Below are 26,896 nucleotides of genomic sequence, written 5' to 3'. Positions count from 1 at the left end.
CGTCTGTATGTTACTATTATTTTTTTATGATCGTAGAGTCCTTTTGACAGCCGTGTGCATGTGTCGATCGAAGTCGACCGCGTCCTTCGACTGACTTATGAAGTTATGCATGAAGGTATCTTTGTGAGTATGATGACGCTTGCCTTCTGTTCGAAATGAATCATTTTTGTCAAGCGCGTTGATTTCCTGTACTACTACTAGGTCCTGTACTGCGTTGTACTGCGCCTTTTACGGCTTTGTCTTGTCACATCAATCTTGAAGGTTTGGCGGCTAGGCTTGGTAAATCACGTACTGGTAGTCATCGAAGCTAGCCAAGTATTTTTGGTTGAAGGTCATCCCGTGAGCAGACAGATACGATCTCGGATAAGCACAACTCCTGACCTTGTTGCGTCTGACCTCCTCCTGCATGTCGGAACATAGGTGCGTGCTGCGTCCAAGCGCTCGCGGAGTGACGAGAACAAGGACATCGCTCGCTCCAGCCTGTCCAGGTCAGATTCCCGCAGCAGACGTGACCCGATCGACCCCTTTCATAGCTGGAGCGCCGGTGGAGTACGGAGCGGTGAACAGAATGACTGGGTGAAGCCATGGCTTCTCGCTCGTGATCGCAAAACCCGGTAGATCCGTGTTCATTTCTCGCTAGTTGTATTTGCTATTCAGCGCAAGACCATCGCAGCCACCTACTAGTATTCCTCTGCATGTCTACCGCCTCAATGCGAAGGCAATCTCGCCACGGTCACACAGGCCTTCACTCCCCAACACCGGCTCACAATATGGACAGCTCTTCTACGTTGGACGGCCAGTCGATGGCGGGTTCTCCAAGCACACCGACGTCGTCGATGCCTGTGCATGGTGGCAGTCGAAGCAGCGACGCTCTGGAGGCTCTCTCCGTTGCCTTCTGGGGCAGCAAGCTTCGCATGAGCGGCTACACAGACGGGGACCAGCTGGTCGATTACGATTCGCTTTGGCCCAGTGGCTGTGACCTGCGTAACGCTGTGGAGGATTTCAGACAGTCCGAACTGGAATACGCCGTGCTGGACTGTTGCCGTTTGACGGTGCTGTGCGGCCCAGTTCGTGTGCTGAAAGCGCTGCTCACCGCTAAGATCGTCAGCGTGGATCAGATGTTCCAGCCACATGGGGTGACGCTGATGCACATGGCGTGTGTTGCTCAGCTGCCTGACGTGGTCACCATGCTCAAGGAGTTCAAGCCCGCAAACAAGCCAGATTTGCTCAGTAAGCGAAGAAGATGTTTGTTGCCACACACACACACACACACACACACACACACACACACACACACACACACACACACACACACACACACACACACACACACACACACACCACACACACACACCCCACACACACACACGCACTTAGTGACTACAACCACACAGCCATTATATTCATAGGGACTGCTGAGGTTCAGCAGGATCAATGTATCCCAGTTTTGAATGAAGTGAACAGCAAGCATACGTGACCAGTTGGCTGATTGAGTTTGCTACAATCAGTAGTGAAAACTGCATGCAGAAAGTTTGTAAAATGCTGTGCAGTCACCACATGCCCTGCCTCATCAAGTCGTTTAGGTGTTTTATTGAGCCAAGGGGAGGTGTGTGTGCGTTTTTGCTTGCCGCTGAGGGTATGTCACAGTCCTGCCTAATTGCTGCGCAAATAGCGTTGGTATGATTGGATTGGGCAGGCATAGGGGGATGTGGGGTTATGGCAAAGTTGTGCCGGGAGATGTGTGCCAGGCATGCATAGCAACACTGGACCCCAGCATACATAATATGGCATACCCTGCTTTAGAGAGCATGTCCTGAAAGTCCGATACACGAACATGACATGTATACCACGGTCCTGGATTGCTGCCTGTTGTGCAATGACTTCTAGGTTCAGGGACATCATCATGTACACAAGTCCAACCACAGAGCATGCTTCTGACACACGCAACCGCTTTGTGTAACACGTCATTCATCACAACCACTGAGGCAGTGAATGGGATGTTGACCACTACAATGGGATCTAGGTATGCTTCAAGGGGATTTCCCTTCAGAAGCAGGTAGTCCCAATGCTGTGCAGAGTGTGGAAACTGAAAGTTAGTTTCCCCGAGTACATGCACATGAAGAACACTTGATCCTGGGTAGCCACTGAATGGCACTGTTTCCTGAATGTACTGTGGCCCATACTATTATGCTGTGCGTTGATGTGTCTGTCTCTGTGTGTCTGTCTCTGTGTGTATGTCTCTGCGTGTCTGTGTCTGTCTCTGTGTGTCTGTGTCTGTCTCTTTGTCTGACTGTCTGTGTTCCTGACTGTCTGTCTACTGAAGTAAGAGGTAGTTGGTGACTATAACGATGACAAACCGGCAGGCACTTGATCCCGTCAAAAAGTAGCACTAAAGAGACAGTGACTAGACCGTTGCACAGAGGGGCAGAACTGATCAAGACTGTCAGTTGACGTTTCGACCATACTGGTCTTCTTCAGAAAGAAATGTCTGTCTGTTTGTGGCTGTGTGGGTGTTCGCTCCTTTTATTCTCGGCTTAGAAGGAGGAATTTTCTGTGTGTGTGTGTGTGCGTGTGTACGTGTCTGTTTGTGTTCACATGATCCTGCACAACAGATCGCACTGCGCAGGAGCTGTGTCTGGACAGAGCCACGCGAGAGCGCCTGTCTGCAGTACGGCGTGTGGGAGGAGCGCTACGCAGAGCTGGATCCCGCGCCAGCAGTGCTGTGGCCAAGAACCTGGCCAAGGGGGAAATCTTTCAAATGGCAGCAGAGCCCATGAAGTGTGTGGAGTTGCTTATTCAGATGCAGGTTAGTCTAGCCGAGGCTGATTGCTACAAGCGCATGCATGCACATACGCGCGTGAGCACATACACACACACATACATGTACATACGCACATGCGGACACGCACATATACCGGTACACATATACACGTATGAACACACATATACACACATACACAAGGACACACACACGCGCGCGCGCGCACACACAGTGCACCAGGCACTGTGCACGAGAATGATCCCTCGTTGGCAACTTTTGTGGAACACTTGCATACAGTGCTAGACAGTTTGTGGGATACCATGTCAAAGCAAAACATTAGGTCATTCCACTTGTGATAAACCGGTACATGTACACGGGTGGGTTGTGCTTCATGTTGACGCTGGCTGTTCTGTTGATGCTGCTGCAGAGACTTGACTTTGAGGTGGATGCAGAGAAGGACGACGATGGCAACTGTGTGGTGCACCTTGTCACGTCCTGTGGTAGGTACTGTACTGTACTGCACAGTGTACTGTTCTACCAGTGTGTGGTGAAAACCCCGCGGAGACGGTGCATGCCCTTTGGTGCTGGTAGCCGTGAAGAGCCTGGAGACTGACCCACATGATGATGGACCTGGGTCTCTCTGTTGTATGCGGTGTGTGTATGTATGTGTACGTGCCAGTTGCCGAGGCTGGTTGGTAGAATAACTCCAATTTCACTTCAAGGTACCAGTGCATCTAGTGTCTGCTTTTATCAAAGCAGCGTGCTGTCTATACTGGTTACCCCAGCAAGTGTAGGGTGTGCATAGGTAACTGTCTTGGCCGTCCTATTCCGATGTACTCCGTGTGGTGTACACCAGGTGTGCATTGGGGGGTCGATTCACATGGCTTCGCCAGTTGTGTGGATTAGACAGTTATCTGGCGCTTGTCTTGATCTGTTTCAATCAGAATCAGATCCGCTATCGTTGCTACAAGAGAAAATCTGTGGGTGCACATCCAGTGCATTTGCAGATTTGTGTGCTTCTCTTGCGACGGGCGTATACATGGTACATGGTACGTGTGTGTATCTACGTACATGTATGTGTACGTGTGTATGTATGTGTGTACAGGATCGGAAATAGAATAGAAGTCGTTTTTCAAGCACCCACGCTATAACAGACCCTCACTGTACGTGTGTATGTACGTGTGTATGTACGTGTGTATGTACGTGTGTATGTACGTGTGTATGTACGTGTGTATGTACGTGTGTATGTACGTGTGTATGTACGTGTGTATGTACGTACTGGTATACATGTGTGTATTGTACAAGGAGGAAAACTTCCTTCTGCCAGCGGAGAGGGCTCGACACGATAATGTGGAGCACTATTGATTGCATTGAGCAAGAAACTCCGAGTTGCGACAACTCTGTAAAACTCCATTGTGCCTTTCGTGTGTGTGTATTGTATGTGTGTACATGTGTAGGGATATCGCAGGTGGGGACACTGCTGTGCCTGCAGCGCTTGTTCAAGGCTGACTTTGATCTATACAACGAGGATGGAATGACACCACTGTGCATCGCGGCACATGATGGATGTCTACCGCTGTGTGAGGTAACATTATGTGCAGTCCTATATTCTCAAGTTTGGGAATCTGCTATGGTTGTTTGGTATGGTGAAGAGACTGGAGAGTACATACCGATAACCAACCAGTGTGTCCAACTCTCGCGTACATATCAAGTTGAGTCATTCAATATTATGCTCCTTGCATGAGTTATTTATGACGTGTTGTAACTGATGTCGTACTAACGAGGGCGAGGGTAGACCTGTAGTGAGTACTCTTGGCATGGTGTATGTATGTCCCAGCTCTTCTAGTCTGCCATGACGTGCTGCTCGCACTTTTAAAAGTTGACATTTAAACTGTTCTTTAGAAACATGGGGGAAGTCTTTGACAGTTTGAAGTGTCTCTCTTCCCGATTTCCCATTGTTCGTTGCAGCTTCTGATGTGTGTACTGGGTGCATCGCCTAACAAGCCTAACAACTTGACAGGCTGGACTCCGCTGCACTTTGCCGCCTCGCAGTGTCACATAGACGTCGTTCTGTAAGTGGCTAAATCCTCCGTCCCGGCATGTACGCTGGCATGGTGTGATATCCTCCTAACAGTGTGTGTGTGTGCATGTGTGTGTGTGTGTGCATGTGTGTGTGTGTGTGTGTGCATGTGTGTGTGTGTGTGTGTGTGTGTGTGTGTGTGTGCGTGCGCGCGCATGTGTGTGTGTGCATGTGTGTGTGTGTGTGTATGACTGTATGACGGTAAGACTGTGTCCATGTCTGTATTTACGTGCTGCCTCTGCTCACTCCACAGGTCTTTCATCCGCCGTGGTGCCTTAGTCAACCTTGAGTGCAAGATGGGCAGTCTACCTGATGACGTCATACCCAGGGGAAACCCCACATTTCAGGAAGCTCAGCAGCTGTTGGTCAATGAGCGCATGGATCGAATGAACAGGCTGACATCGAAGGCCAAAAGTGTACGAAGCACCCATTCTATGTATCGTATTGCCATCGCCCTAGAACAAAGGGGTACAAGTGTGCATGTGTGTACATGTATGTGTGGGTGTGGATGTGTGTACCCAGTGCATGTATGGATGTGTGGGTGGTTGGATGCATGGATGTGTGTACATGTATGGATGTGTGGGTGGGTGGATGCATGGATTTATGTACATGTATGGATGTGTGGGTGGGTGGATGTATGGATTTATGTACATGTATGGATGTGTGGGTGGGTGGATGTATGGATTTATGTACATGTATGGATGTGTGGGTGGGTGGATGTATGGATTTATGTACATGCACATGACATGTGTGGTTGGATGTGTGTATTACTTTAGAAAATGCTAATTGCAAGGGGCTTGAAACTTGTTCTTTTCTTTTAAAAAGTGTGATTGCATTTTGCCCACAATAAAACTACCAAATCTCCTCTCGCCTTTTTTAACCCCAAAAGGCTCTCTCTCTCTCTCTCTCTCTCTCTCACACACACACACACACACACACACACACACACACACACACACCATGTACCACCATGTATACGCCCGTCGCAAAAGAAGCACGCAAATCTGCAAATGCACTGGATGTGCACCCACAGATTTTCTCTTATAGCAACGATAGCGAACAAGATCTGAATGAGACAGATCAAGACTTGCGCCAGATAACTGCACACACACACACACACACACACACACACACACACACACACACACACACACACACACACACACACACACACACACACACACACACAGCCTCCCCGCCCCTTCTTTCATTTGCCTTTCTGTTTCGCTTGTGTTGTATCATGGCAGGGCTCACTGCATTGGAATGACGTTCACCCGTCAGATCAGTTTGTTATCAACTCCTCCGGCAACACTCTGCTCATGGAGGCAGCGGAGAACAATCGCAGTGGTGTCGTCAACGAGCTATGCAACTTGGAGAACGCACCCATCAATGCACAGCACTTCAAGGTCAGTCAGTATTAATTTTGTGTGTGTGCGGGGGGGGGGTCTATGGGTGTGTACATGTGGCAATGTGCAGATGAAGAACAATCATTTAAAAAAATTGAGGTCAGGACACGATTATGGTTTTCCCGAGCTAGACAAAACCCTTGTCTGCCGGTGATGGCCTCCTTCTAACTCTCCTTTCCCTCCTTCTCTGGCCGCCGTGTTCACAGACTGGCTTGACTGCAGTAGCAATGTGTGCCACCGGAGGCTGTGTTGGAAGTCTGCAGCAACTTCTCAAGTGAGTACTGTAGTTAGAACGTACAACCCTAGTCCTATTTATTTCATCATGAACCATGACGTTATAACAGCTATGGTCGCTACGTGCATGTGTGTGTGTGTGGGGGGGGAGGGGGGGGGGGGTGTACGTGTGGGTGTGGACTGTGGGTGGGTGTGGGGGGGGGGGGGGGGGGTGTACGTGTGGGTGTGGACTGTGGGTGTGTGTGGGGGGGGGGGGGGTACGTGTGGCTGTGGACTGTGGGTGTGGGGGGGGGGGTACGTGTGGGTGTGGGGGGGGTGTACGTGTGGGTGTGTGTGGGTGGGGGGGGGGGGTGTACGTGTGGGTGTGGACTGTGGGTGTGGACTGTGGGTGTGTGTGGGGGGGGGGGGGGTGTACGTGTGGGTGTAGTAGTAGTGTGTCACTTCACTTCATGAAATGTGTGTGTATTTGTGTGTGTGTATTTGTGTACACACACATTGTTCTTGCCCTGTGTGTGTTTTCTGACATGCATGCAGGCATGGTGCAGACCCGCGCATTGTGGACATGGATGGGATGTTGGCACTGCATCATGCGTGTCGCTGGAGAAACATCGACTGTGTCGTGGAACTGGTCAAGCCTGCAAAGGGCCTACACGTACGTACAGTTGCTGATGCTGCTGTTATTGCTGCTACTGCTGCTGCTGCTGCTCTGACAACTCTCAACTACCTGCATTGTACATGTATGTATTGCATTTTTCACGCTTCTAGAATAGTTTGTTGAGCACTTTGTCCATGTCAACGTTTTTTTCTTCACTTCAGTGCAATTCTATACTAGTATCTTACTGCTGGTACAAGAGTTTGGCCTGCGCCCATCAGCACCCACCCTCGAGATCACGTCATCAGATACACTCTCACAAATGCCCCTCGGTGACTCTTTTTAGAAAGTTTTAGTCACTCCATATGTTTGTTTATCGTTTCCCTGGAAGAGGACCACGGGGCATGACGTGGTGGAATATTCCATGAATGCATGTACGCTCGCACACACTGGGGTGTTTCTAAATAACGGTTCTTGGCATTGTTGCTCCACTGCAGGGCCTGGCAGCAGCCAGAAAGTACACGAATGACAGTCAAATACTGGCCATCCTCGACGACGCACGCAAGCGGTAAGCATAGCTGACACCGTATGCACTCTCACATACTGTTCATATCGTGTTGTGATCATGTCTATCGACTGGAATGACACGCATGCAGAGCTGTAGTACAGTACTACTAGTTGCGACACACTCAGTCTCTGTTCTTGCGTCTGGCCTTTAGGTAGAGATGTGTTCTAATGTTATTTTGATACTTCACTTCACAACTCACTCATCACAATTCTGACTTTGTAGTGTTTGCAGGGGATGGATTCGATTTGCTCAGTGCTGCACCCTACCAGTTCTTTCTCGGTCCTACCTATTCCAGCTCACCCGTGTTGATTGGTTTTGTTTGTTCACCTGTCACTTGTTCAATGGACATTGCAGACGCCAAGAAGAAGTGATCAAGCCATTGTTGTTCGACTCTGTGGCAAAGGGAGACCTGGAGGCCATCGGTGCTTTCCCCTGGGAAGAAGGAGAGGATGACGTGAATGTCCGGGTATGGTTTTTTCTTAGGTTATGTTCCTATATCACCATGCTACTGCTGCGTTGGCTCATTTTCCTTTCCCAAGGAGGTGGGGGGCTTATCGTCTAACACCGTACATTGCATAATACATAGATCTATTGTGGGGGGGGGGGGGGGGCTGCAAGTGCTAATAATTGAGAGATATTGCTTATTTGGAGCAGTGGCCACTAATAAGGACAGACTCAAGTTTGGTACGTTGGTTTTTTTATTGTAACGGTGAGAGTGCTACGTACTTTGCTACAAGGCAGATGTGTTTGTTTGTGCGTGTGTGCGCGTGTGTGTGTGTGCGTGTGAATTCCTGCCCGTCTTGTCTTTCGTCTTGTGTTCTACACGGTACAGAACAGCTACAATGAATGGCCATTGCTACTGGCCGCGCAGAACGGTCATGCGGACATTGTCAGAATGCTGCACAAGGTAACGATCAATCGCGGCATGGAGTGTATATGTAGAGTATTGAATGCTGCACAAGGTAACGATCAATCGCGGCATGGAGTGTACATGTAGAGTATTGAATGCTGCACAAGGTAACGATCAATCGCGGCATGGAGTGTATATGTAGAGTATTGAATGCTGCACAAGGTAACGATCAATCGCGGCATGGAGTGTATATGTAGAGTATTGAATGCTGCACAAGGTAACGATCAATCGCGGCATGGAGTGTATATGTAGAGTATTGAATGCTGCACAAGGTAACGATCAATCGCGGCATGGAGTGTATATGTAGAGTATTGAATGCTGCACACGCACATAAACATCTAGTATTCAGTATGCACTATGCATATACTCGCACGCCAACATTTAGATAGAGAGTGGCTTCACGTATATTATTTGATGTGACTATTGATGTAGAAACGTCACTACAGTGTGTTTCAAAAATATAGGCGCATGATTTCAAAAAACCGTTAGGCCGGCATCTATACAACATAAAATCTGTGATCACTTTATGCATAAAAATTCCGAAATTGGGCGTTTGCTATCCGATCGCTTAAAAATCTATATGACAGTAATTGCGTGAAGGACCTGAGCAATATTCCGAAACAAATTCTCAAAAAGCTCCAGCCAAATTTGAAATATGTATTTCGAAAATACCATGCGTCTGTATTTTTGAAATGGACTGTAGAAAGTGATCATGGCATGTGGACAGTGGAACCAACATGGCCGACGTCATGTGACCCATAGATGCAGGGATTGAGACCAACATGGGTGCCCTGTATGGTCATGTGATAGTAGATATGTAACAACTCTTTCTGGCTGTGATACCAACGTGTAAATGTGACATTAACGGTGTGTTGTGCTATTGTCCTTTTTTGTGTGATTTGTCTAGCTGGGAGGACGGGTAAACCAGTATCAAGAGGATTCCGGCAACACACCCCTGCATGCCGCGTGTCGCGGTGGACACTTTGCCGTCGTCGAATTCCTGCTTAACTTCACGGCCAGCCGATCGCAGCTGTCACCGACCTCGTCCACGGGCTCAGTGCCAGTATCGCCGCTAGCGCTGACCAAGCCTGAACCACTGCTGGACATTAACCAGCGTAACACGTCGGGTCACACGTCACTGGAACTAGCCGTCTCGCAAGGTTAGCATCATGCCTGCCCGGAGTCCTGACAATCACCTCGGAAATTGTCTTTGCTGTAGAAGGACAACAGTTGCTTTTTTTGCATGTAACCGAGGCAAATGTTCCTTTGTTTCATTCTAGTCCGTTCAGCTGTAATTGCTGCAAGATAATGACATTAGAGAGTTTCTGCCACACGGTAGAACGTACCAAAGTACGTATGAAAACCTCGTCGCGGTACTGGATCAAGTTTCACACAGATTTTCATACCGTTTTCCGTGTGAAGCGCGTATGAAGCACGCTTCACACAGACTGGTCTCTGTGTGAAAACTGACCGCACAGGGTGCTTCTTCTCTTGCAACGGTTATTCAGTGCATGTTCAGGTCGGTTCATAGTGGGTGGGTGTGTATGTGTGCGTGTGGGGTGGGTGTGTGTGTGCGTGCGCGCACATTTGCGTGTGTGCATGCACGTGTGCGTGGGGGGGGGGGGTGCTGATCATGCCTGGCACACAGCACCACATCATGATGGATTGTGTTTTGCCTTCCTGCTGTGGTTCAGGTCATGCTAGAATCATCGAGAGCCTGTGTGAGAGAGGTGCCAGCTGTACTTTACCAGACAGCAGTGGTCACCTGCTGGAGAGTCGGCAGTTTATGGGCGTACAGGTCATGCTCAAGAAGTTTCGCCAGCAACACATGGACCAGTAAGACACCATCACTCCTTTATTGCATTCTCTGTGTGTGTGTGTGGGTGGGTGGGTGTATGTGTGTGTGTGTGTGTGTGTGTGTGTGTGTGTGTGTGTGTGTGTGTGTGTGTGTGTGTGTGTGTGTGTGTGTGTGCCTCTCTCTCTCTCTCTCTCTCTCTCTCTCTCTCTCTCTCTCTCTCTCTCTCTCTCTCTCTCTCTCTCTATCCACTCGGTTACACAGATGGCTGCATCAGTCTCTGCAGCTTTTCACCACAGCCGTGCCTCGTCCAAGTTTTCTACTGACGTGCACTTGTCATCACTATAATCATTGCCCATGAATCATTGTGAAGTATGCCATTGGCTCTTTCTGGTTGTGTTGGTGCTCTGTGCAGGATTGTGGCTACGTTCATGAGGAAGAAAGACCTGGCTGTTCTAAAGGGCCTGTGGGTGGTAAGGAGATCATGATAATTATTATGGCAAAGTCACTTCTGTTAGGACAGCACATAGCCACGTACTGTGATCTATATCAACACTTGGGTCATTCTAAGTATAAGACTGAACTTCGTATGGGACGGGGGACGAAATCATCCATTTGATTATTCTCTGGATTAGTGCCGGAAGTGTATCGGGGTGGAATTTGGTGGAGATTTTAGTCTGGCGGTGGCTGTCTGGATTCTCACTCATGCTGGTATTTGAAGTCACTGCAGATCCAAAGACTACCAGCACTTAAGCGCATTGCTCTTTGTCCTACACGTGTGTGTCTGTGTGTGTGTGTGTGTGTGTGTGTGTGTGTGTACACGTGCCCGCATATGTCCAGAGCCCACACGACCATTCACTACGCAACGAGATTGAAGAATCCCCTCTGATGGTTGCCTGTAGCAATATGGCGCGCATGGAGATTCTCCACTTCCTTCTCAGCGACATTCGGCCAGCGACAACACCAGAGACGCAGGAAGCCGAACGCCCATTCTCACCCCAGCGTCGCCCGGCATCAACAACATCGGGTATGGAAACGCCAGATCAGGGTAACGGCCGAGGGCGAAAGATGTCCACGCCGATTCCCCGCTCCTTCGCCATCGGCGACACTGCGGACATGAGTGCAACGCCGAATAGCAAGCATTACAGACGGGGAACCACCTCGGCAGATTCGGTCTTCATGTTGCCACGGCAAAGCCATAGCATGGCTACCATTCCAGACACCAATGACGACGAGGTCGACGGACCAAACGTTCGCAAGCAGCTGGCCTTCCACAGCTCAAGTAATTCCCAAGACTCCAGTACCGGATCGCGCAGGGACTTGTCCGGATTTGGTCGAGGTGAGCACAAATCATGGCTCACTGCTCGGCGCTATGTCCGGATATAATGAGGCTATCCCCCCCCCCCCCCCTCTCTCTCTCTCTCTTTGTCCCTCTCTCTTTCTCTCTCTCTCTCTCTCCCCTGGTCTCTCTCCCTCTCTCTGTACCTCTCTGTCTTTCTCTCTCTCTGTCTCTCTCTGCCTCTCTCTCTCTCCCTCTCTCTCTTTCGTTCTCTTTCTTTCCCTTGCTCTCTTTCGCTCGACAACCTGCGAAAAATAGACGAGAAACTAAACTGCGTGTACCAAGCACTTGAGCATGTTGAAGGAGTGAGAACTGAGAATACTTTGTGGACCTCATTTGCCACCATAACACAGCGCAACGTGACCTGCTATCGTATGCATGGTGTTGCTTAGCTGTTCTTTCCGATGTCTCTGATGCAGATGACATGCTGAACGGGGGATTTGACCCATTTGCGGCGGAACGGCCTCCGTCGCCGATGGACTCCAGCCTGCCAGGACTGGATGAGACACACCAGCTGGTGGCGCAGATGTCGCTGAGCGAGTCCGACATCTCGCTGAGCGGCGGCAGCATGCACACGTTGCCGTGGAGAGAGCCGCAGAACGACATGCTGCTGGCGCAGGCACGCGACGGCGGCACGGCGCTGCACCGGGCCGTCAAGGCGGCGTTTGTCAAGGCCGTTCCGGCACTCATCGCTGCCGACGCGCGTATCGTCAACGTCGCCGATCACAACGGCAACACACCGTTGCACTTAGCGTGTCTCTTGAAGCAGAACAAGATTGTCAAGATTCTCCTGGTGAGTGCAGCCAAGTTACCGATGGGAGTGGTACGAATGCCACTGCATGTACAATGCTGGCAAGTGAAATCCAACCCCAGCACGGTGCACTCACGTTGCAAAAACCCAGCACACGCTTGTAACACTACCGTATAGAGACCACTAGATTTGGTGCTGCACTCTAGCATGAATATCCGGGGTTGGATTTCAGTTGCCACCGGCTGTAGTTGGAAGTACATTACGTCCATGTGTACAAATACTGTGATGCAATCAGAACTCCAAGGCTGATGCCGGCTTCATACTTTGGGTTGGATTTCATCTAACGCAGCTATACTATGACCTGTAGGCTGTAGCTACGTGTTTCTGGATACAAAATGGCTGTAGCTAGAGGTTTGACCATGGAGTATTTCATGTGTGTTTGAATGGGATGTGTTTGTGTGTTGCGCTCCGGCAGAAATGTCCTGAAACACACGCGCACACACACACACACGTGCGCGCACACACACACACACACACACACATACATTGACCTTTGACCTTGACCTTTGACGCCCATCGCCGGAGGCGATGATGGCAATGCTACGGCAGAAGCCATAGCAACTTGTGCTGGGATTGCACCATTCAACAGCTTGCAAGGCTGAAGAATTGACCGTCACTATTCAGCCTGGTCTACACCATACAGCTATTTGAAGTGACTTTTCTGGCCAGTGAATCCCTATTTTTGGTCTTTTTCATTTTTTTCCCCGCACACACATCACACCACATACTCCGGCATGCACTGGCTGTTGGTAACCACCCAGGAGAATGAAAGAAAAGTCAGGAAGAGTCTGAGAAAGAGAAGAAAGACGTACACACACCATACACACACACACACACACACACACACACACACACACACACACACACACACACACACACACATACATACATACATACATACACACATGCGCGCGCGCGCGCGCGCACACACACACACACACACACACCAGAGGTAAAGATCTGTTGACCGTGGAACGTTTCATGTGTCTTTGTGTGCTGTGCTCTGGCAGAAATGTCCTGAGAGCAAACTGAACATGCAAAACTGTGACCTGCAGTTACCGGAAGACATTGCACCGCGTAGTATGTCCAAGGAGGTAAGCAGTACCCTATGGCTATGGCTATGGCTATGGCTATGAGTGGCGTGTTAAGCCTCTTGTACGGGCAAACACAGTGTCACCAGTGAATACTCTAAACCCAACACAATTAACGAGAACCGTGAAAAAAATGAATTTATGTATTAGAGTCAAATACCGAACACGCCTCAATACGGTAATATTTAGTATTTACCCTATCTACCGTATTGGCAATATATGTTGCCGCGTAACGCGTAACGCAGGGGGGTGCGGCGTAACGCGCGACTAGGCTAGTGCGACAAATTTTCGTTGAGTTCGTAACGCGCGTCCGGCGGGGTGCGGCGATCTTTTCATTGCAGTTTGCACTGCAAAAAAAGGCTGAAAACTGTGAAAGCACGTGTACCGCGTGGTGAAAAGTAGTTTTTGGAGGAAGCGCTCTTCCCCTATGTCACTTTCCTTTTGATGATCTTTTTGTGAACAGATCACTCTGATAATTAAAATATACATGTACAGTCTTCTATTGATATCGTTGTCGCCCTTTGCCGTCGGGTTTGTAACAGTTGGATAGCAACTGAATTTCTGTGCCTTCAATGTGGATGAAAAGAAAAAAATGATGCGGCAAAAGCAAAAAAATGATGCGGCAATAGCAAAAAAGTGATGCGGCAATAGCAAAAAAAGGACTGCGGCAATATAGAAACCTGTGTAACGGCTCCTGTGCGACTTTGCATGTAACGCCCTGCGTGCGGCAAACATGTGCCAATGTAACGCTTCATGGCCTCACTGCGGCAACATATATTGCCAGTACGGTATTCATAATGTCAGAACCCTGTGAGCGCACTACGACGGACTGGCTGTGCTATTGGAGGCGGCACGCCATCTCAGTCATTCTCCTTTCACTTGGCCTTTTTTTCCTTTCTTTGAGTGAGTCCTGGTCGGCGGCATGTTTAGTAGAATATGTATGTGTGGAATGGAAGTACATGTGCATGTGCCGTACTTTCCGGAGTAGAAGCCGCACTGGAGTATATGCCGCGCCCAGATTTTTTTGTAACAAAATACAGACATCTACCCTATTTATTACTGATAATTCAGCCATCGTAGTAAAAGCGGCACCGAATTTTCGTGGGTGAATCACGGGTGTTTAAAGTGCGGCTTATACTCCGGAAAATACGGTGCTCACTATAATGCAGTCACTTGACCTTTTGTACATGTGTGTGTGTGTGTCTGTGTGCGTGTGTGTGTGTGTCTGTCTGTGTGTGTCTGTCTGTCTGTGTTTTGCAGATGGCAAACCGGCGCCTGAAGATGGCTGATGGGTAAGTGTGTAGGATTGAGTTAGACCATCGTTATCAGTCCAACGGACATCCACACATCACCACTACATAATAGATGATATGCCCAGTATCGTGCAACTAGCCTTGGGAGAGCATTGCATACCAGTTGCATACAATTTACACTACGATGTGTACACGATAGGCCCTGAGCTCTGCAGGAGCACAAGTCACAGGTAACCGTACAACTTTGAACTTTGTATGCAACTACTAGTACTCTGCAATGCCCTCCCACGTCTAGTTGGACGTTATTTGCCATATCATCTATTGTATTCTCAATGCACCATGCTGCTGTCTATCCTGTTGCTGGGCAGGGGTATGTCATCATGGTCATTTGTTCAGCTCAACGCCGCGCGCACAGTATATACTAGATAGACAACTGCAGTCCACCACAACGTTGTGCACTGTACACCGCCCCCGTAGAGTAGCATGGGCATTCTAAGAACCCTTGTAAAAAGTCGTCACACCACCTGACCGTATAGGATCTGGTTACAACTTACGATAGTGGACCGCTCGTCGTAACTCATACCAAACTGTCCTTCCTCGTACCTACGAAGAGAAAAGTATGCTTGAGCATACCTTCTAGTGAAGATTGCTCTAGTGCGTTATGATCAAGACTGTTTGTTGATCTGCGTTATATTCTGCTTTAGTGCAACTAAAGTTCCACCGCCTCGCCGTCGACCTCCCTCAGGTAAGCTACAGTCGCATGCTAGAAGCAATGTTCCTTGCAGCCTTTTTTAAAAGGTTTTGCACTGCCAATAACTAGGTGCCGTAAGAAATTAAGTCACCGGTATTTAGCCGGTGTTGTTAGCCATGGTGAATGGACCTTGGAGGCTGGGCTGCGCTCCAATAGCTCTGAACTGTTTTTCCCTCTGTGTGTGTGTTTTTGTCTGTCTGTCTGTGCCTGTGCACATGCATGTGCATTTCTGTCCGTGTGTCTGTCTGTGCACGTGCATGCGTGTTTCTGGTGTATGCAGCACTGGACCTGCCCGCTCCACCAGAGCATCAGCCAATCATCCGTCACAACGAGTTGTCGCCGATACTGGATGGCACCGGCGGAGCGTCACTGGACTTTGATGAAGTAGAGGAACAGTTGCTGAGGCTCAAGGCTGGCAGAACGTGAGCACCGCCGACACACCACACACACACAGCATCACAACTCCCGAATACGGCGCCAAGAAAGCTCATCCTGGACTCGGTAGAGGACAGTTTCACCTATGGTACGGTCCGAAATCCTCCACGGAACAGCCGCGTTGCGCAATGAATGCAAATAACTGTCCTGATGCATTGCATATGTCCGATACCAACTGTGGATCTTCTCAGAGAATGAAAAGGTCAGTGCTTTACCAGGTCAGTTATACTAGCCTAACTCTTTTAGTGTTATTTTCCTACCCACCGTACTGGACTATTACCACCAAATGCATACACTGGAAACAGTCACTTGTACCAGTGACTCTTTCACTGGGATTGTTCTCCCGTCCACGACGGGACTTTCCCCACCAAACACGCACATCACCGTAGTATACTGCACAGTAGAGCTAAGTGCATTTCAAAACTTAGTTTTTTTGTCTCTGTCTATTTGCACCGACTTGCATGCTATCCATGACCCCTTGTCTTGAGCCACCGTGAGAGCGTAAAGAGAAATGGCACATGTTTTAACTGCCAGTACTTGAAGTCGTGTTATTTTTGAAGTAGTATTTTGTTTTATTCATAATATGGTGCTAAATACACCTGGCAATATGGCGGTGACTACACGCCTGCCCACACACGCTCTATTTTTTAAACTAATATTGTTACGGCTAGCCTTTAGTCAGCTAGAAACTTTTCCTGTGTGAAAATTGCAGCTTACAGCGGGCTTCACTATCTGCCACCTTATTATTATAATCATAATAAATTTATTTTTAACGTATAATATTTTTAACCGTCTCAAACATTCTGATGAAATATTATGCTAGGACACTGTTGCATCCCCTTGATGTTTTTCTCATAAAGCGGAGAATTTCGTTTCTCTATTTTTTTTGGAGAGCCCTGCCGAACTAACTTTAATAGGCTGTGTTATTTTTTATATACATCTACTAGTAGTAGACAGCCCCCCCCCCCCCCCCCCCCCCCGCTAGGACCCGCACATGCACTTGCATTGCTGGGTCCCTCACATGCACTTGTATCTTAGGCATTCTGCTGTGGCTGGCCCTTTTGCAGTTGCTGCTGATGTTGTCTACAGTATAGATAATAATCATAGTGTACTGGAGCTATGAAGACAATTCCCTCAGACGAATGTATATTATTCGTTCTACTGAACTGCGACCTGGTGCTTAGTGTATGCTCACTATCACACTGCGTCACACAATCTACATTTCTGCAAGCAGAGGAAGCGAAAATAACGGGCAACAAACAGCCATGGGTTGTGTGCGGCATTCTGTCCAGCAAACAGATACGGTCAGATTTTTCCACGGACCTTTAATAAAACGTTTTCAATTTTTGTCCCAAAGTAAAAATAAAACTACATGTATAGGAAGCTAGAGAAGGCTATTCTCCAGAGATTCACCGAAAAACATTTTCAAATTTCATCTCCACCCTGCCAATAAACTCAAGAATGAAGTCAAAATTCTCCCGAAAAAATGTACCGCCCCAGCCACCTTGACCGCACACATCCGTTTTCCACCAGAATATCCGGATAGGCAAGGGAACCGGATAACCGAACACCGGTTATGTTGGATGCACCACGTATGCTGTGAATCTGTAACCAGCTATTTTCTTCCGCATTGCGAGGGATCCGGATAAAAGAGGACAGGAAAAGCAAGGTCTGACTGTAGTCTGATTGTGTGCCGACTTGCTGAGAAGCTGACACCACTGGCATTCAGCTCTCATACTCTACAGACTAAGAATGCATGCCTTCCCCTGGCCTCTCAGAATAACAGCTACTGAACAGTTAACCTACACATCTACAACTGCTGCACGCTGCACTTCGAATGAGGCACCACACACTTCAAATATGCTCGAAGTGCCGAAAGACTGACCGATGCAGAAAGATGCAGAGCTACCTATCAATTGAATGCAGTGAGATAATCAGACGTGAAAAAAGCGTGTGAACTGATAGCGTAGAGATCAGGGGCAGCCATTGCAAAGAGAAGTTCTACGCGTGCTCTGCCCCCACCCCCCCCCCCCCCTCACACACACACAGAGCGTAGTTCTAATATGGCAAGAATGTATATGGGTGCCTGGAGCGCAGTGACACCTGGCTGCAAGCACTGTGTACGAGTACTATAGTTTTACAGCGCGGGATGCTGCAAGGCTAGGTGCACTCAGACTTGACGCAGGCGTCGCAATCGTTCTGCGTTTTCAAGTAGCTCTTGCAGCAGGCGGCGCACACGGTACACGAGCCGCTCGGCTGGCACACGTTCGTCTTGGGGCACGCCTGCGCCACGCACGCATCGCAGTCGCTCTGCGTCTTCAGGTAGGTCTTGCAGCAGGCGGCGCAGACGTTGCACTGCGCTGCTGGCGTGCAGACATGGCTACCGGGCGACGGGCCGGGACCACCGCCGTTCAGGACGCTGCGAACCGTCTTGCTGACCTTGTAGGTGAACGTGCCCGAGCCGAAGTCCATGGTGTCCATTGACGTGTCGAACACGAACACTCCGGCCAGTTTATTGTCCACTGTGTGCGACACAGAAGCAGAGAAGTGGCTAAGCAATTAGTTGTTGCCGTACTGTTCAGTGATCGCTTCGGGATGCCATGCGACAGAACCGGCGGAACCAGTCAGCTTTGATTGGTCCCGCCATACCCTAGCCATTCATACAGTTTGTGTATGATACGGAGGGTATACAGGAACCCCTCAGCAGTAAACACATGTTGGTGACCAAAACGTTGGTCCGGTCATGGCCTGACCGACCGGACTGTTTCTGCCGGTCCCGTGCGATTATCGCAGACAGCTACAAGGGCATTTTATAGCGGGATGTACCGCATTTTCCGCCTGCATGAAGCCATGACGTTATAAGGGAACAAACAGACCATTGGAAAAGGTGATGTACATGTGCGATGCGACTGGCTGCACAACAGTAGTTCATAATCGACTGATAGGTTTGCAGTAGCGCGTTTCTGTCTCACCGCCATCGCTTAAAAAACACTGAGGCTATTTTCTCCAAATTTGTTTGGTCGCCTCACCTACACCTCCATAGTTTGTATACGCATGCAATTTCGGTGTGAATGATCACATGTCATGATGATCTTATGACAGTGCATATACATGTGCATTTAGTGCATCACCTGGTGTGCATGCTATGTCAGCATTGCCGCAGCCATACAGTACACAGTGCACCCTGGCCGTCCGCTGAGCACCACCCAGAACGGCACAGTCATGCACAATTCAGGTTAAAAGCCGGGCAAGACGGAGCTCTTCCGGCACACGGCGCAACAGTCTTTCGTCCATTCGTTTGTCTGTTTAAAACTGTCGTTTGTAGCAATACTCTGCCTCTCGGGCCTTGATGTTGTGCCTCGTGCTAGCTATTGGTCTGGTTTTTTTCTTGACCCTTGTCGTGTTGTCTATTGTTGGCTGTCCCCTTCCCGTATCCATCCAGCATATGCGAATCTGTGGGCATTTATCATGTAGAAATTGCTGACATTGACGCGGAAATGCGATTAATAATAATACTATGACTGAGCTGCATACAACCATGCAGTACACCCTGGTCACACCCCCCCCCCCCCCCCTCCCCAGAACTACCCAGAACTACCCAGAACCTCCCTGAGAACCACATGCACAATTCACTGAGCTATAAGTCATGACCAACCTGCATATTTCGTTATGGCGGCCGCCGATGTCTCTTCATTGTAAGTGATCCACGTCCCTGCCTTGGTCCAGCCGTCAGAGCTGTCCTCTGGTAGGTAAGCGATCATTGTCTCGGTTTTCTTGTCGTAGAAGGTCTGCGGTCCCGATGCATCAATCTCGCTGACCATCATTGTGCCGCACAGCTGACAACCTTTACCGTACTTTGCACCGTATGTCTGCTTGAACGGACCACAGCACAGACCTGCAATGTGGCAGAGGAGAGGGAGAGAGAGAGAGAGAGAGAGAGAGAGAGAGAGAGAGAGTGAATGAGTGTGTGTGTGTGTGTGTGTGTGTGTGTGTGTGTGTGTGTGTGTGTGTGTGTGTGTGTGTGTGCGTGTGTGTGTGCGCGCGTGTGTGTATATGTGTGTGAGAGAGAGAGAGAGAGAGAGAGAGAGAGAGAGAGAGAGAGAGAGAGAGAGAGAGAGAGAGAGAGAGAGAGAGAGAGAGAGAGAGAGAGAGAGAGAGAGAGAGGAGAGAGGGAGAGAGAGAGGGAGAGAGAGTAAACTGATTCACCATGTGACCATACACACACACACACACACACACACACACACACACACACACAAGGCTCGCATGGGTAGCAGGGCAGCTGCAACGGCTTCAACCACTGCTTGGAGATGGCTTTTGATCTTACCCTGAATTTCGCCCTTCAGACCATACGTTTTCCAGGCATCACCCGTTAGACCTGGCGCAAACCTGTGTGTACAGCATTACAGGAGAGGCAGCACAAACGGCACACAGCACGATCAAGCAGCAGCAGCATGCAGGAATCGGGACTAACGCTATACTGTAGTGCGATGCCTACGGAGAGCTGGTACTGGTACCATAAGCTTACAAGTCCTCTTCTTTCCTCAATGTTCACCCTGCAGGCGGCTGCTACTTGCACCGAGAGGCGCACTAGAGGGCAATCATTCTCTTCACTTTCTTTGCCCGCTGCCACCACTAGATATGGCATGTTCTCTATTTCCTTCCTTGGCGCTGATAGGTGGAATTCTCTCAGCCTGTCTCGTGTCGTCAGGTTGAGCATCTATCCGTTTTTGTTTCACTCTGTAAAGAGCACTTGGGAAGTTAGGGTTCCCTCTAACAAGACGTCTGTAGGGCCTTCCCTATCAAAATAATAAATTCTACTGCTATTCTACTACTACTACTGGGCCATGGGAGTCACATGCGCGGTCAGACTGGTCAGACTGGTCACATACAGCAGGAGTGCACAATACAAATTACATAAACTGTAACATCAAAAGTGGCTTAGATCTTGATTTGATCTTGATCGGATCTTGGTTTGATCTTGATTTGATCCTGATTTGATCCTGATTTGATCTTGATTTGATCTTGATTTCAAAATTACTCCAGGTCGGCGAAATGGCGGTCAACACGTGAAGAACATCACACGCTCCACGGCTAGCTGTGCACAATGGTTCGTCACACCCTGTGATGTTGGGCGTGTGCTGACCGCCATTTTACAGACTACATGTATCTAGTAAAATTTATCAAAACTAGAATTTTGACTGGTCGGACGGATAAGGGTTAAATTTGAGCCATAAAGGGTTTGAGAAAGATTTGCCCAGCCATAAGTGGCATAGCTACTCAGAGCATATTGTGCAAAGTTCAGATGCAGTAGTAACATACAGTAGTAAACGCACACTGATCACCAGTTTACCATGTGTGTCCATATAGGGGTATTCCAATGATGATCTTGCTGGCTGGAACTCCTGCGGCTAGGTACCCTTGCACTGGATGGATGCACGCGAGAAAACATACACACACATACACACACACACACACACATTCAAACACATACGCACACACACACTCAAACACACACATAAACACACACACACACACACACACACATCAGGGGCATTCACAACGGCGGGCGTCTGCAAGACCACGACGCGATCATGTTCAGTCCTGAATACAAAAAGCACCGTGGCTGCAAGGTACAGTGCTGCTCGATGAAATCCGATCGCATGTGTCAAGTTTGTACTCTGCACCTGTTCACACGTCTAGGGCTGCACAGCACCCAGTGTTTACAGGACTCACACGATCAGATTACATTGCCCGATAGACCGAAGTGCCCGTAAGTTCAGGATCCGGATAACCGAGGTATGAGTGTACTTGCAAAAGCTAGAAACTTGCCGTCTTACCAGTGTAGTTAAGGCTCCACTGGACTACGCTGGACTCGGGCGGTGAGTACAGCGGGCAGTTGGGCGACGTTACCGACGAGTTAGCAATGTCCGACACCGTGTAGTCGTAGGTCATGACGTGCCAGTAGTCGATGTAGTTGTCCATGGTCTTGAAGTCAAACTTGTCCCAGTTCTTGTGCGCCGACTGGCTGGCCACGGTGATCATGTAGGTACTGCCGAACGCGGCGCGCATCTCCTGCAGCAGCGCTGAGAAGTTCGGAGTGTCCTGGGGGCAGGTACCGCCAGCGTCCGTGCTGCTCTTGAACTGCGCACAGCTGTACTTGATGTGGTCGGTGCGCTGTGGACTGCACGGGTACTCCCAGTCAATGTCAATGCCGTCAAAGCCCGTCGTCTTAATGGCCGTCACGCAGCTGCTGATGAACGCAGCGCGGTTGGTCTTGGTGCTGACCATCTTGCTGAAAATCGACGAGGGCATGTTCCAGCCGCCCACCGACAGCAGCACCTTCATGTTCGGATTGGTCTTCTTGTAGGCCATGACCTGCACGGGTTGTGTTGCGCCATGCCGCACAACAGCACACCAGCAGTGAACATTAGGATGAAAAACGCAAGCGGATTGGTCTTCTTGTAGGCCATGACCTGCACGGGTTGTGTTGCGCCATGCCGCACAACAGCACACCAGCAGTGAACATTAGGATGAAAAACGCAAGTACAGTAAAACCTGTCAAGGCGACCACTCGGATAAGGCGACCACCTGTCCCAGAAGACCACTGCAATCAGGACCAAGGGATGCAATTTCCAGTCAAATGACCCTGGATAAGGAGACCACCTGGTTACAGAGACCACGTTTTGAAGGTCCCATGGGCGGTCGTCTTACACAGGGTTCACTGTACAGTGTACACACAATCATCCAGGCCATGCAGCATGCACGGTCGGCGGGAGCAGTTCTCGATTGGTCCGGCCGTACCATAGACTTTCATACAGTTTGCGCATGATACGGAGCAGGAGTCGTAAAATACCGACTCCCTGAGGGTATACAGCAACCCCTCTAAAGCAGTAAACACACGTTGGTGGGCAAAACGTTAGTCCGGCCATGGCCTGGCCAACCGCACCGGGCTGGCCATGCCAACAACAGCTCATGTGGACATGCTGTTCAGGCACATAATCTTTTTTCTCTTTGTTTTCTACGTTCAGATCGTTGGAACTCTCTACCTGCTGACATTCGCCTTTGCACTTGTGACATCTGTTTCTCGCTTCCGTTACCTTGTATTGGCACATTTAGGGTACCCTGTAAGAAGGCCTTAGGCCTGTGGGGATTGCCCAATCAAAAATTTAATAATAATACAGTGGAATGAAGTGACCACTCCAATGCCAGCATCACATAATATAGTATAGAAATGGTGGTAGAATCTACTACTTCAAGAAGTACTTTTTAAACTGCGACACACCTGAGGAAATGGCAGTAAAGGCACACCTGCCCACATAATGCTCTCTAAATCTAAGCTGCAAAGTTCTGGCGAAGAGCACACCTTCTCTCACCACATCATAAGTTGTGGCACGGCGCCTAGAGAAGCCGCGACTCTTTGCCTGAACTTTGCAGCTTAGAGAGCGTTGTGTGGGCAAGCAGGCATGCATTTGCCGCCACTTTGCCAGGTGTACATGTACCACCATTATTGTACTGTACCACTATGATTTGTGTGTAAACTTCTGATACATGTAGTCCATACCACCCAGTCCAGGGCTTACATGTACCGTGGCAATGCGGTGCCTGGATATTATCAGTTTAGTTCAGTCAGCAAACCGTGACTTGACCCGTTCTTATGTGGGGCGCCTTGGGACCAAACAGTGTTTGTAGCTCAATCGGACAGAGCATGCGCAGCCGAATGCGATTATCGACAGTCACAGCACAACGAATGACAACGCGATGCACGAGTAGAGTCCCTAGCCTCCCAGTCCCAGTACAAATTTCAAATCACACTCACTTCAAGTTGTGCACTTTCTCCTTTTTACTATGTTCCTAGTACATACTTCAGTATAAAAATAGGAGATCCCCCAGATAGGCGGTAGCCTTTGAGTAATCCTGAAATAACAATTTAATATTGACTGAGTATGAGCTCAATATAGGAAATGTTAGCCGAGAAAATGTCTAGAGGCAAAGCCTCGGTCTTTAACGAGGTTTTATTTCCTATACTGACCAAGTACGACGTCAATATACCGTAGTTATTGTCGCATATAAAAGCAGGTGCTTACGGCCATATCAGCTGGGGTTCAAACTATGCTTCTATTCAAAACATGCTTCTACGTCCACATCTTCAGTCTAACACTGTGCCGTGCATACTGCCACACATGCTCTGTGCAAGTACTTGTACTTGCTCGTGTAGAGAGCGTCTTCTATTCAAACCATGCTTCTGTGTCACAGCGCACTTCGACTCAACCGGCTTCTATTCCAGTCATGCTGGGATTTATCATGACCAGCCAAAGCCTGTGTTTAATTCCTAAACAGGAGTCAAATATAGGGGTGTCGGAACCGGTGTGACAGGTGCGGCCAAATCCGCACCAATAATTTCATCTTCGGATTTTTGAACCAATCGAATATGGGCTATTTGGGCCCAATTTCCCTAAACATGTTCCCGGGGGAGGACCCGTACCCCCTGGACCCTCTGCTCATCAATGGCCGCACCAATGCCGAATACCTTCCGACATGCCTGAAGTAACTAACGCTTTAGAGTCAGTCAATAGCCCTAAGGAGTGAAAATAAGCAGGAGTATTGGACTGCTTAGGTGTCACAAATCTATGGGAGTCAATACTAACTTGGCCAGTAAGGGAGGGATAACACATTATTATTATCACATGTAAAACGTAAAGCCAAAACTTTAATGCCTCTGCCGGCACTGGTTGTTGTGGTGATGAGGTCGTTCATACACTGGACAATCTATGCGAACTCACCTCGCCGTAAAACTGCGGGTCTTTCGGCTCGACCTTGGTCACCGCGAAGCTACTCGGATCGATGTAGGCGAAGGCGTACATGAGATGATCCAGCGAGCCGACGATCGGTGCAAGATTCTCCGGCGTGTACGTGTATGGCGCTGTGTGATACTGCGCCCAGTTGGCGAAGTAGGCTCCCATGATGGGCGTGCTAGTCACGGACACAAATCCGCTGCTTGCCACCATCAGCAGCACCAGAATGAACGGCAGAGGGACAACACGAGGCGCCATCTTGTAATCTCACCTTCCAACAAAGCGCACGAGGCAGCCCCTTCTTTCTCAACAAATATGAATGGTACTTCGTCACAAGTAAAACTCAGACAAACTGTCCTTGCACTAACTAGGCAAGGAAAACGGAACAGCAGCTGGAAAAACACCTGCCCGGTTCTCGTCTTCGGCTTCAGGCATCGCGAGCTCCGCTATGACAGCAGTTTGCGCCTGTGCACGTAGACGCCGATTCGATCGGCGGTCCGTCAGGCCGGTCCAGAAGCAGAGCAGCTCAGCCCAATCCGATTTGCGCTGACAAGTGACATTGACAATATCGTTCCATGCCATAAGCCATAGGAGATATCGAGACAGCGGTAGAAAACTGCCTGGCCATCTCAAGCAAGGACTTTGTCTTAGGTGTAGACCGTGGTAGACTCCTTTTATGCAGTGGATGCACTAACACTGACAGCTTCACATCTTGATGGACAGCATGCTCCAAATGCTACGACAAGCGATTTTTGGATGGCCTTTCTTGGTCATTGCGGCAACGTCGCATCGACACGACGACAGCCTGATTTTAATGCTTCAAGTTCAACTGTCCGGGTGTGCCTGTACTGCTGTGCGCACAGCTCAGCACACCCCCTACCCACCCGTACCCATCCCTCGCCCTCCACAAGCGCTAGCAAAGCGCCCGCGTCCGGTCGTGTTCTCGTCTCGACCTCTCTCTACTCGTGCCGCGGCTTGGATGATGGGGCCATGGGCCACAAACAGGCCAGTGGCAGTGCAGTAGATCTACGTAGATCTAGATCTACAGTGTAGATCTACGTGGGCCAGCTGGATGTGGACATGCCCTGACCTCAGAGTCAGATGGGGGCATTGCACTTCTTGCTCAAGCTGACTCAAGAGTCAAGTAACCATGGTAACAGGTAGCGTTCTCAACGGTTACGTATCGGCTCAGGTCAGGGACTCAGCTCAGGCAGTCAGGGCTAGCCGGCTGGCGAGGCGAGCCACTCATATCAGCCCAGCTACAAAACTTCAACAGCCTAAGTACTTCGCTAATAACGACTGCGGATATAACGACAATTCGCGAATAACGACATAATTTCCATGCTCAGACCAGAGCAAAGTCCCATCCCACTGAAATACAATAATAATATAATGAGACTTCGGGTATAACGACACTTCACGGGTAAGGACACCGTTTGATACCCCGCCGAGTGTCGTTATACATGTAACATAAGCGAAGTTGACTGTACATGTAATGATTATGTTGTTGTTGTTGTTGTTGTTGTTGTTGTTGTTGTTGTTGTTGTTGTTGTTGTTGTTGTTGTTGTTGTTGTTGTTGTTGTTGTTGTTGTTGTTGTTGTTGTTGTTGTTGTTGTTGTTGTTGTTGTTGTTGTTGTTGTTGTTGTTGTTGTTGTTGTTGTTGTTGTTGTTGTTGTTGTTGTTGTTGTTGTTGTTGTTGTTGTTGTTGTTGTTGTTGTTGTTGTTGTTGTTGTTGTTGTTGTTGTTGTTGTTGTTGTTGTTGTTGTTGTTGTTGTTGTTGTTGTTGTTGTTGTTGTTGTTGTTGTTGTTGTTGTTGTTGTTGTTGTTGTTGTTGTTGTTGTTGTTGTTGTTGTTGTTGTTGTTGTTGTTGTTGTTGTTGTTGTTGTTGTTGTTGTTGTTGTTGTTGTTGTTGTTGTTGTTGTTGTTGTTGTTGTTGTTGTTGTTGTTGTTGTTGTTGTTGTTGTTGTTGTTGTTGTTGTTGTTGTTGTTGTTGTTGTTGTTGTTGTTGTTGTTGTTGTTGTTGTTGTTGTTGTTGTTGTTGTTGTTGTTGTTGTTGTTGTTGTTGTTGTTGTTGT

At 48.9% G+C, this 26,896-nt stretch overlaps 2 protein-coding genes across 2 annotated transcripts; one reads left to right on the top strand and one right to left on the bottom strand.

The window, feature by feature from the left end:
* Positions 1 to 260: 260 nt before the first annotated feature.
* On the top strand, positions 261 to 17,142 carry LOC135817769 (uncharacterized). The gene is made up of 21 exons (XM_065331010.1): positions 261 to 1,230; positions 2,613 to 2,806; positions 3,189 to 3,261; positions 4,219 to 4,346; positions 4,730 to 4,833; positions 5,095 to 5,257; positions 6,089 to 6,247; positions 6,454 to 6,521; positions 7,016 to 7,133; positions 7,571 to 7,641; positions 7,996 to 8,107; positions 8,474 to 8,548; positions 9,459 to 9,711; positions 10,246 to 10,387; positions 10,762 to 10,819; positions 11,187 to 11,685; positions 12,105 to 12,478; positions 13,507 to 13,590; positions 14,848 to 14,879; positions 15,545 to 15,585; positions 15,872 to 17,142. The coding sequence occupies exons 1-21, from the start codon at positions 696 to 698 to the stop codon at positions 16,015 to 16,017; spliced, it is 3,429 nt and encodes a 1,142-aa protein (XP_065187082.1). The 5' UTR covers positions 261 to 695; the 3' UTR covers positions 16,018 to 17,142.
* Positions 17,143 to 17,837: 695 nt separating this feature from the next.
* Positions 17,838 to 25,394, bottom strand: LOC135817770 (acidic mammalian chitinase-like). The gene is made up of 6 exons (XM_065331011.1): positions 24,810 to 25,394; positions 21,867 to 22,404; positions 21,380 to 21,452; positions 20,354 to 20,415; positions 19,682 to 19,921; positions 17,838 to 18,548 (listed from the first exon to the last, which is right to left on the bottom strand). Exons 1-6 carry the CDS (start codon positions 25,077 to 25,079, stop codon positions 18,187 to 18,189), a joined length of 1,545 nt encoding a protein of 514 aa, XP_065187083.1. The 5' UTR covers positions 25,080 to 25,394; the 3' UTR covers positions 17,838 to 18,186.
* Positions 25,395 to 26,896: the final 1,502 nt, after the last annotated feature.

This window comes from Sycon ciliatum, chromosome 5, assembly GCF_964019385.1.
Source record: "Sycon ciliatum chromosome 5, ocSycCili1.1, whole genome shotgun sequence".
In the NCBI taxonomy this organism is placed as follows: domain Eukaryota; kingdom Metazoa; phylum Porifera; class Calcarea; order Leucosolenida; family Sycettidae; genus Sycon; species Sycon ciliatum.
Note: the sequence above shows the minus strand (reverse complement) of the source record. Positions and strands in the feature narration are given on the sequence as shown.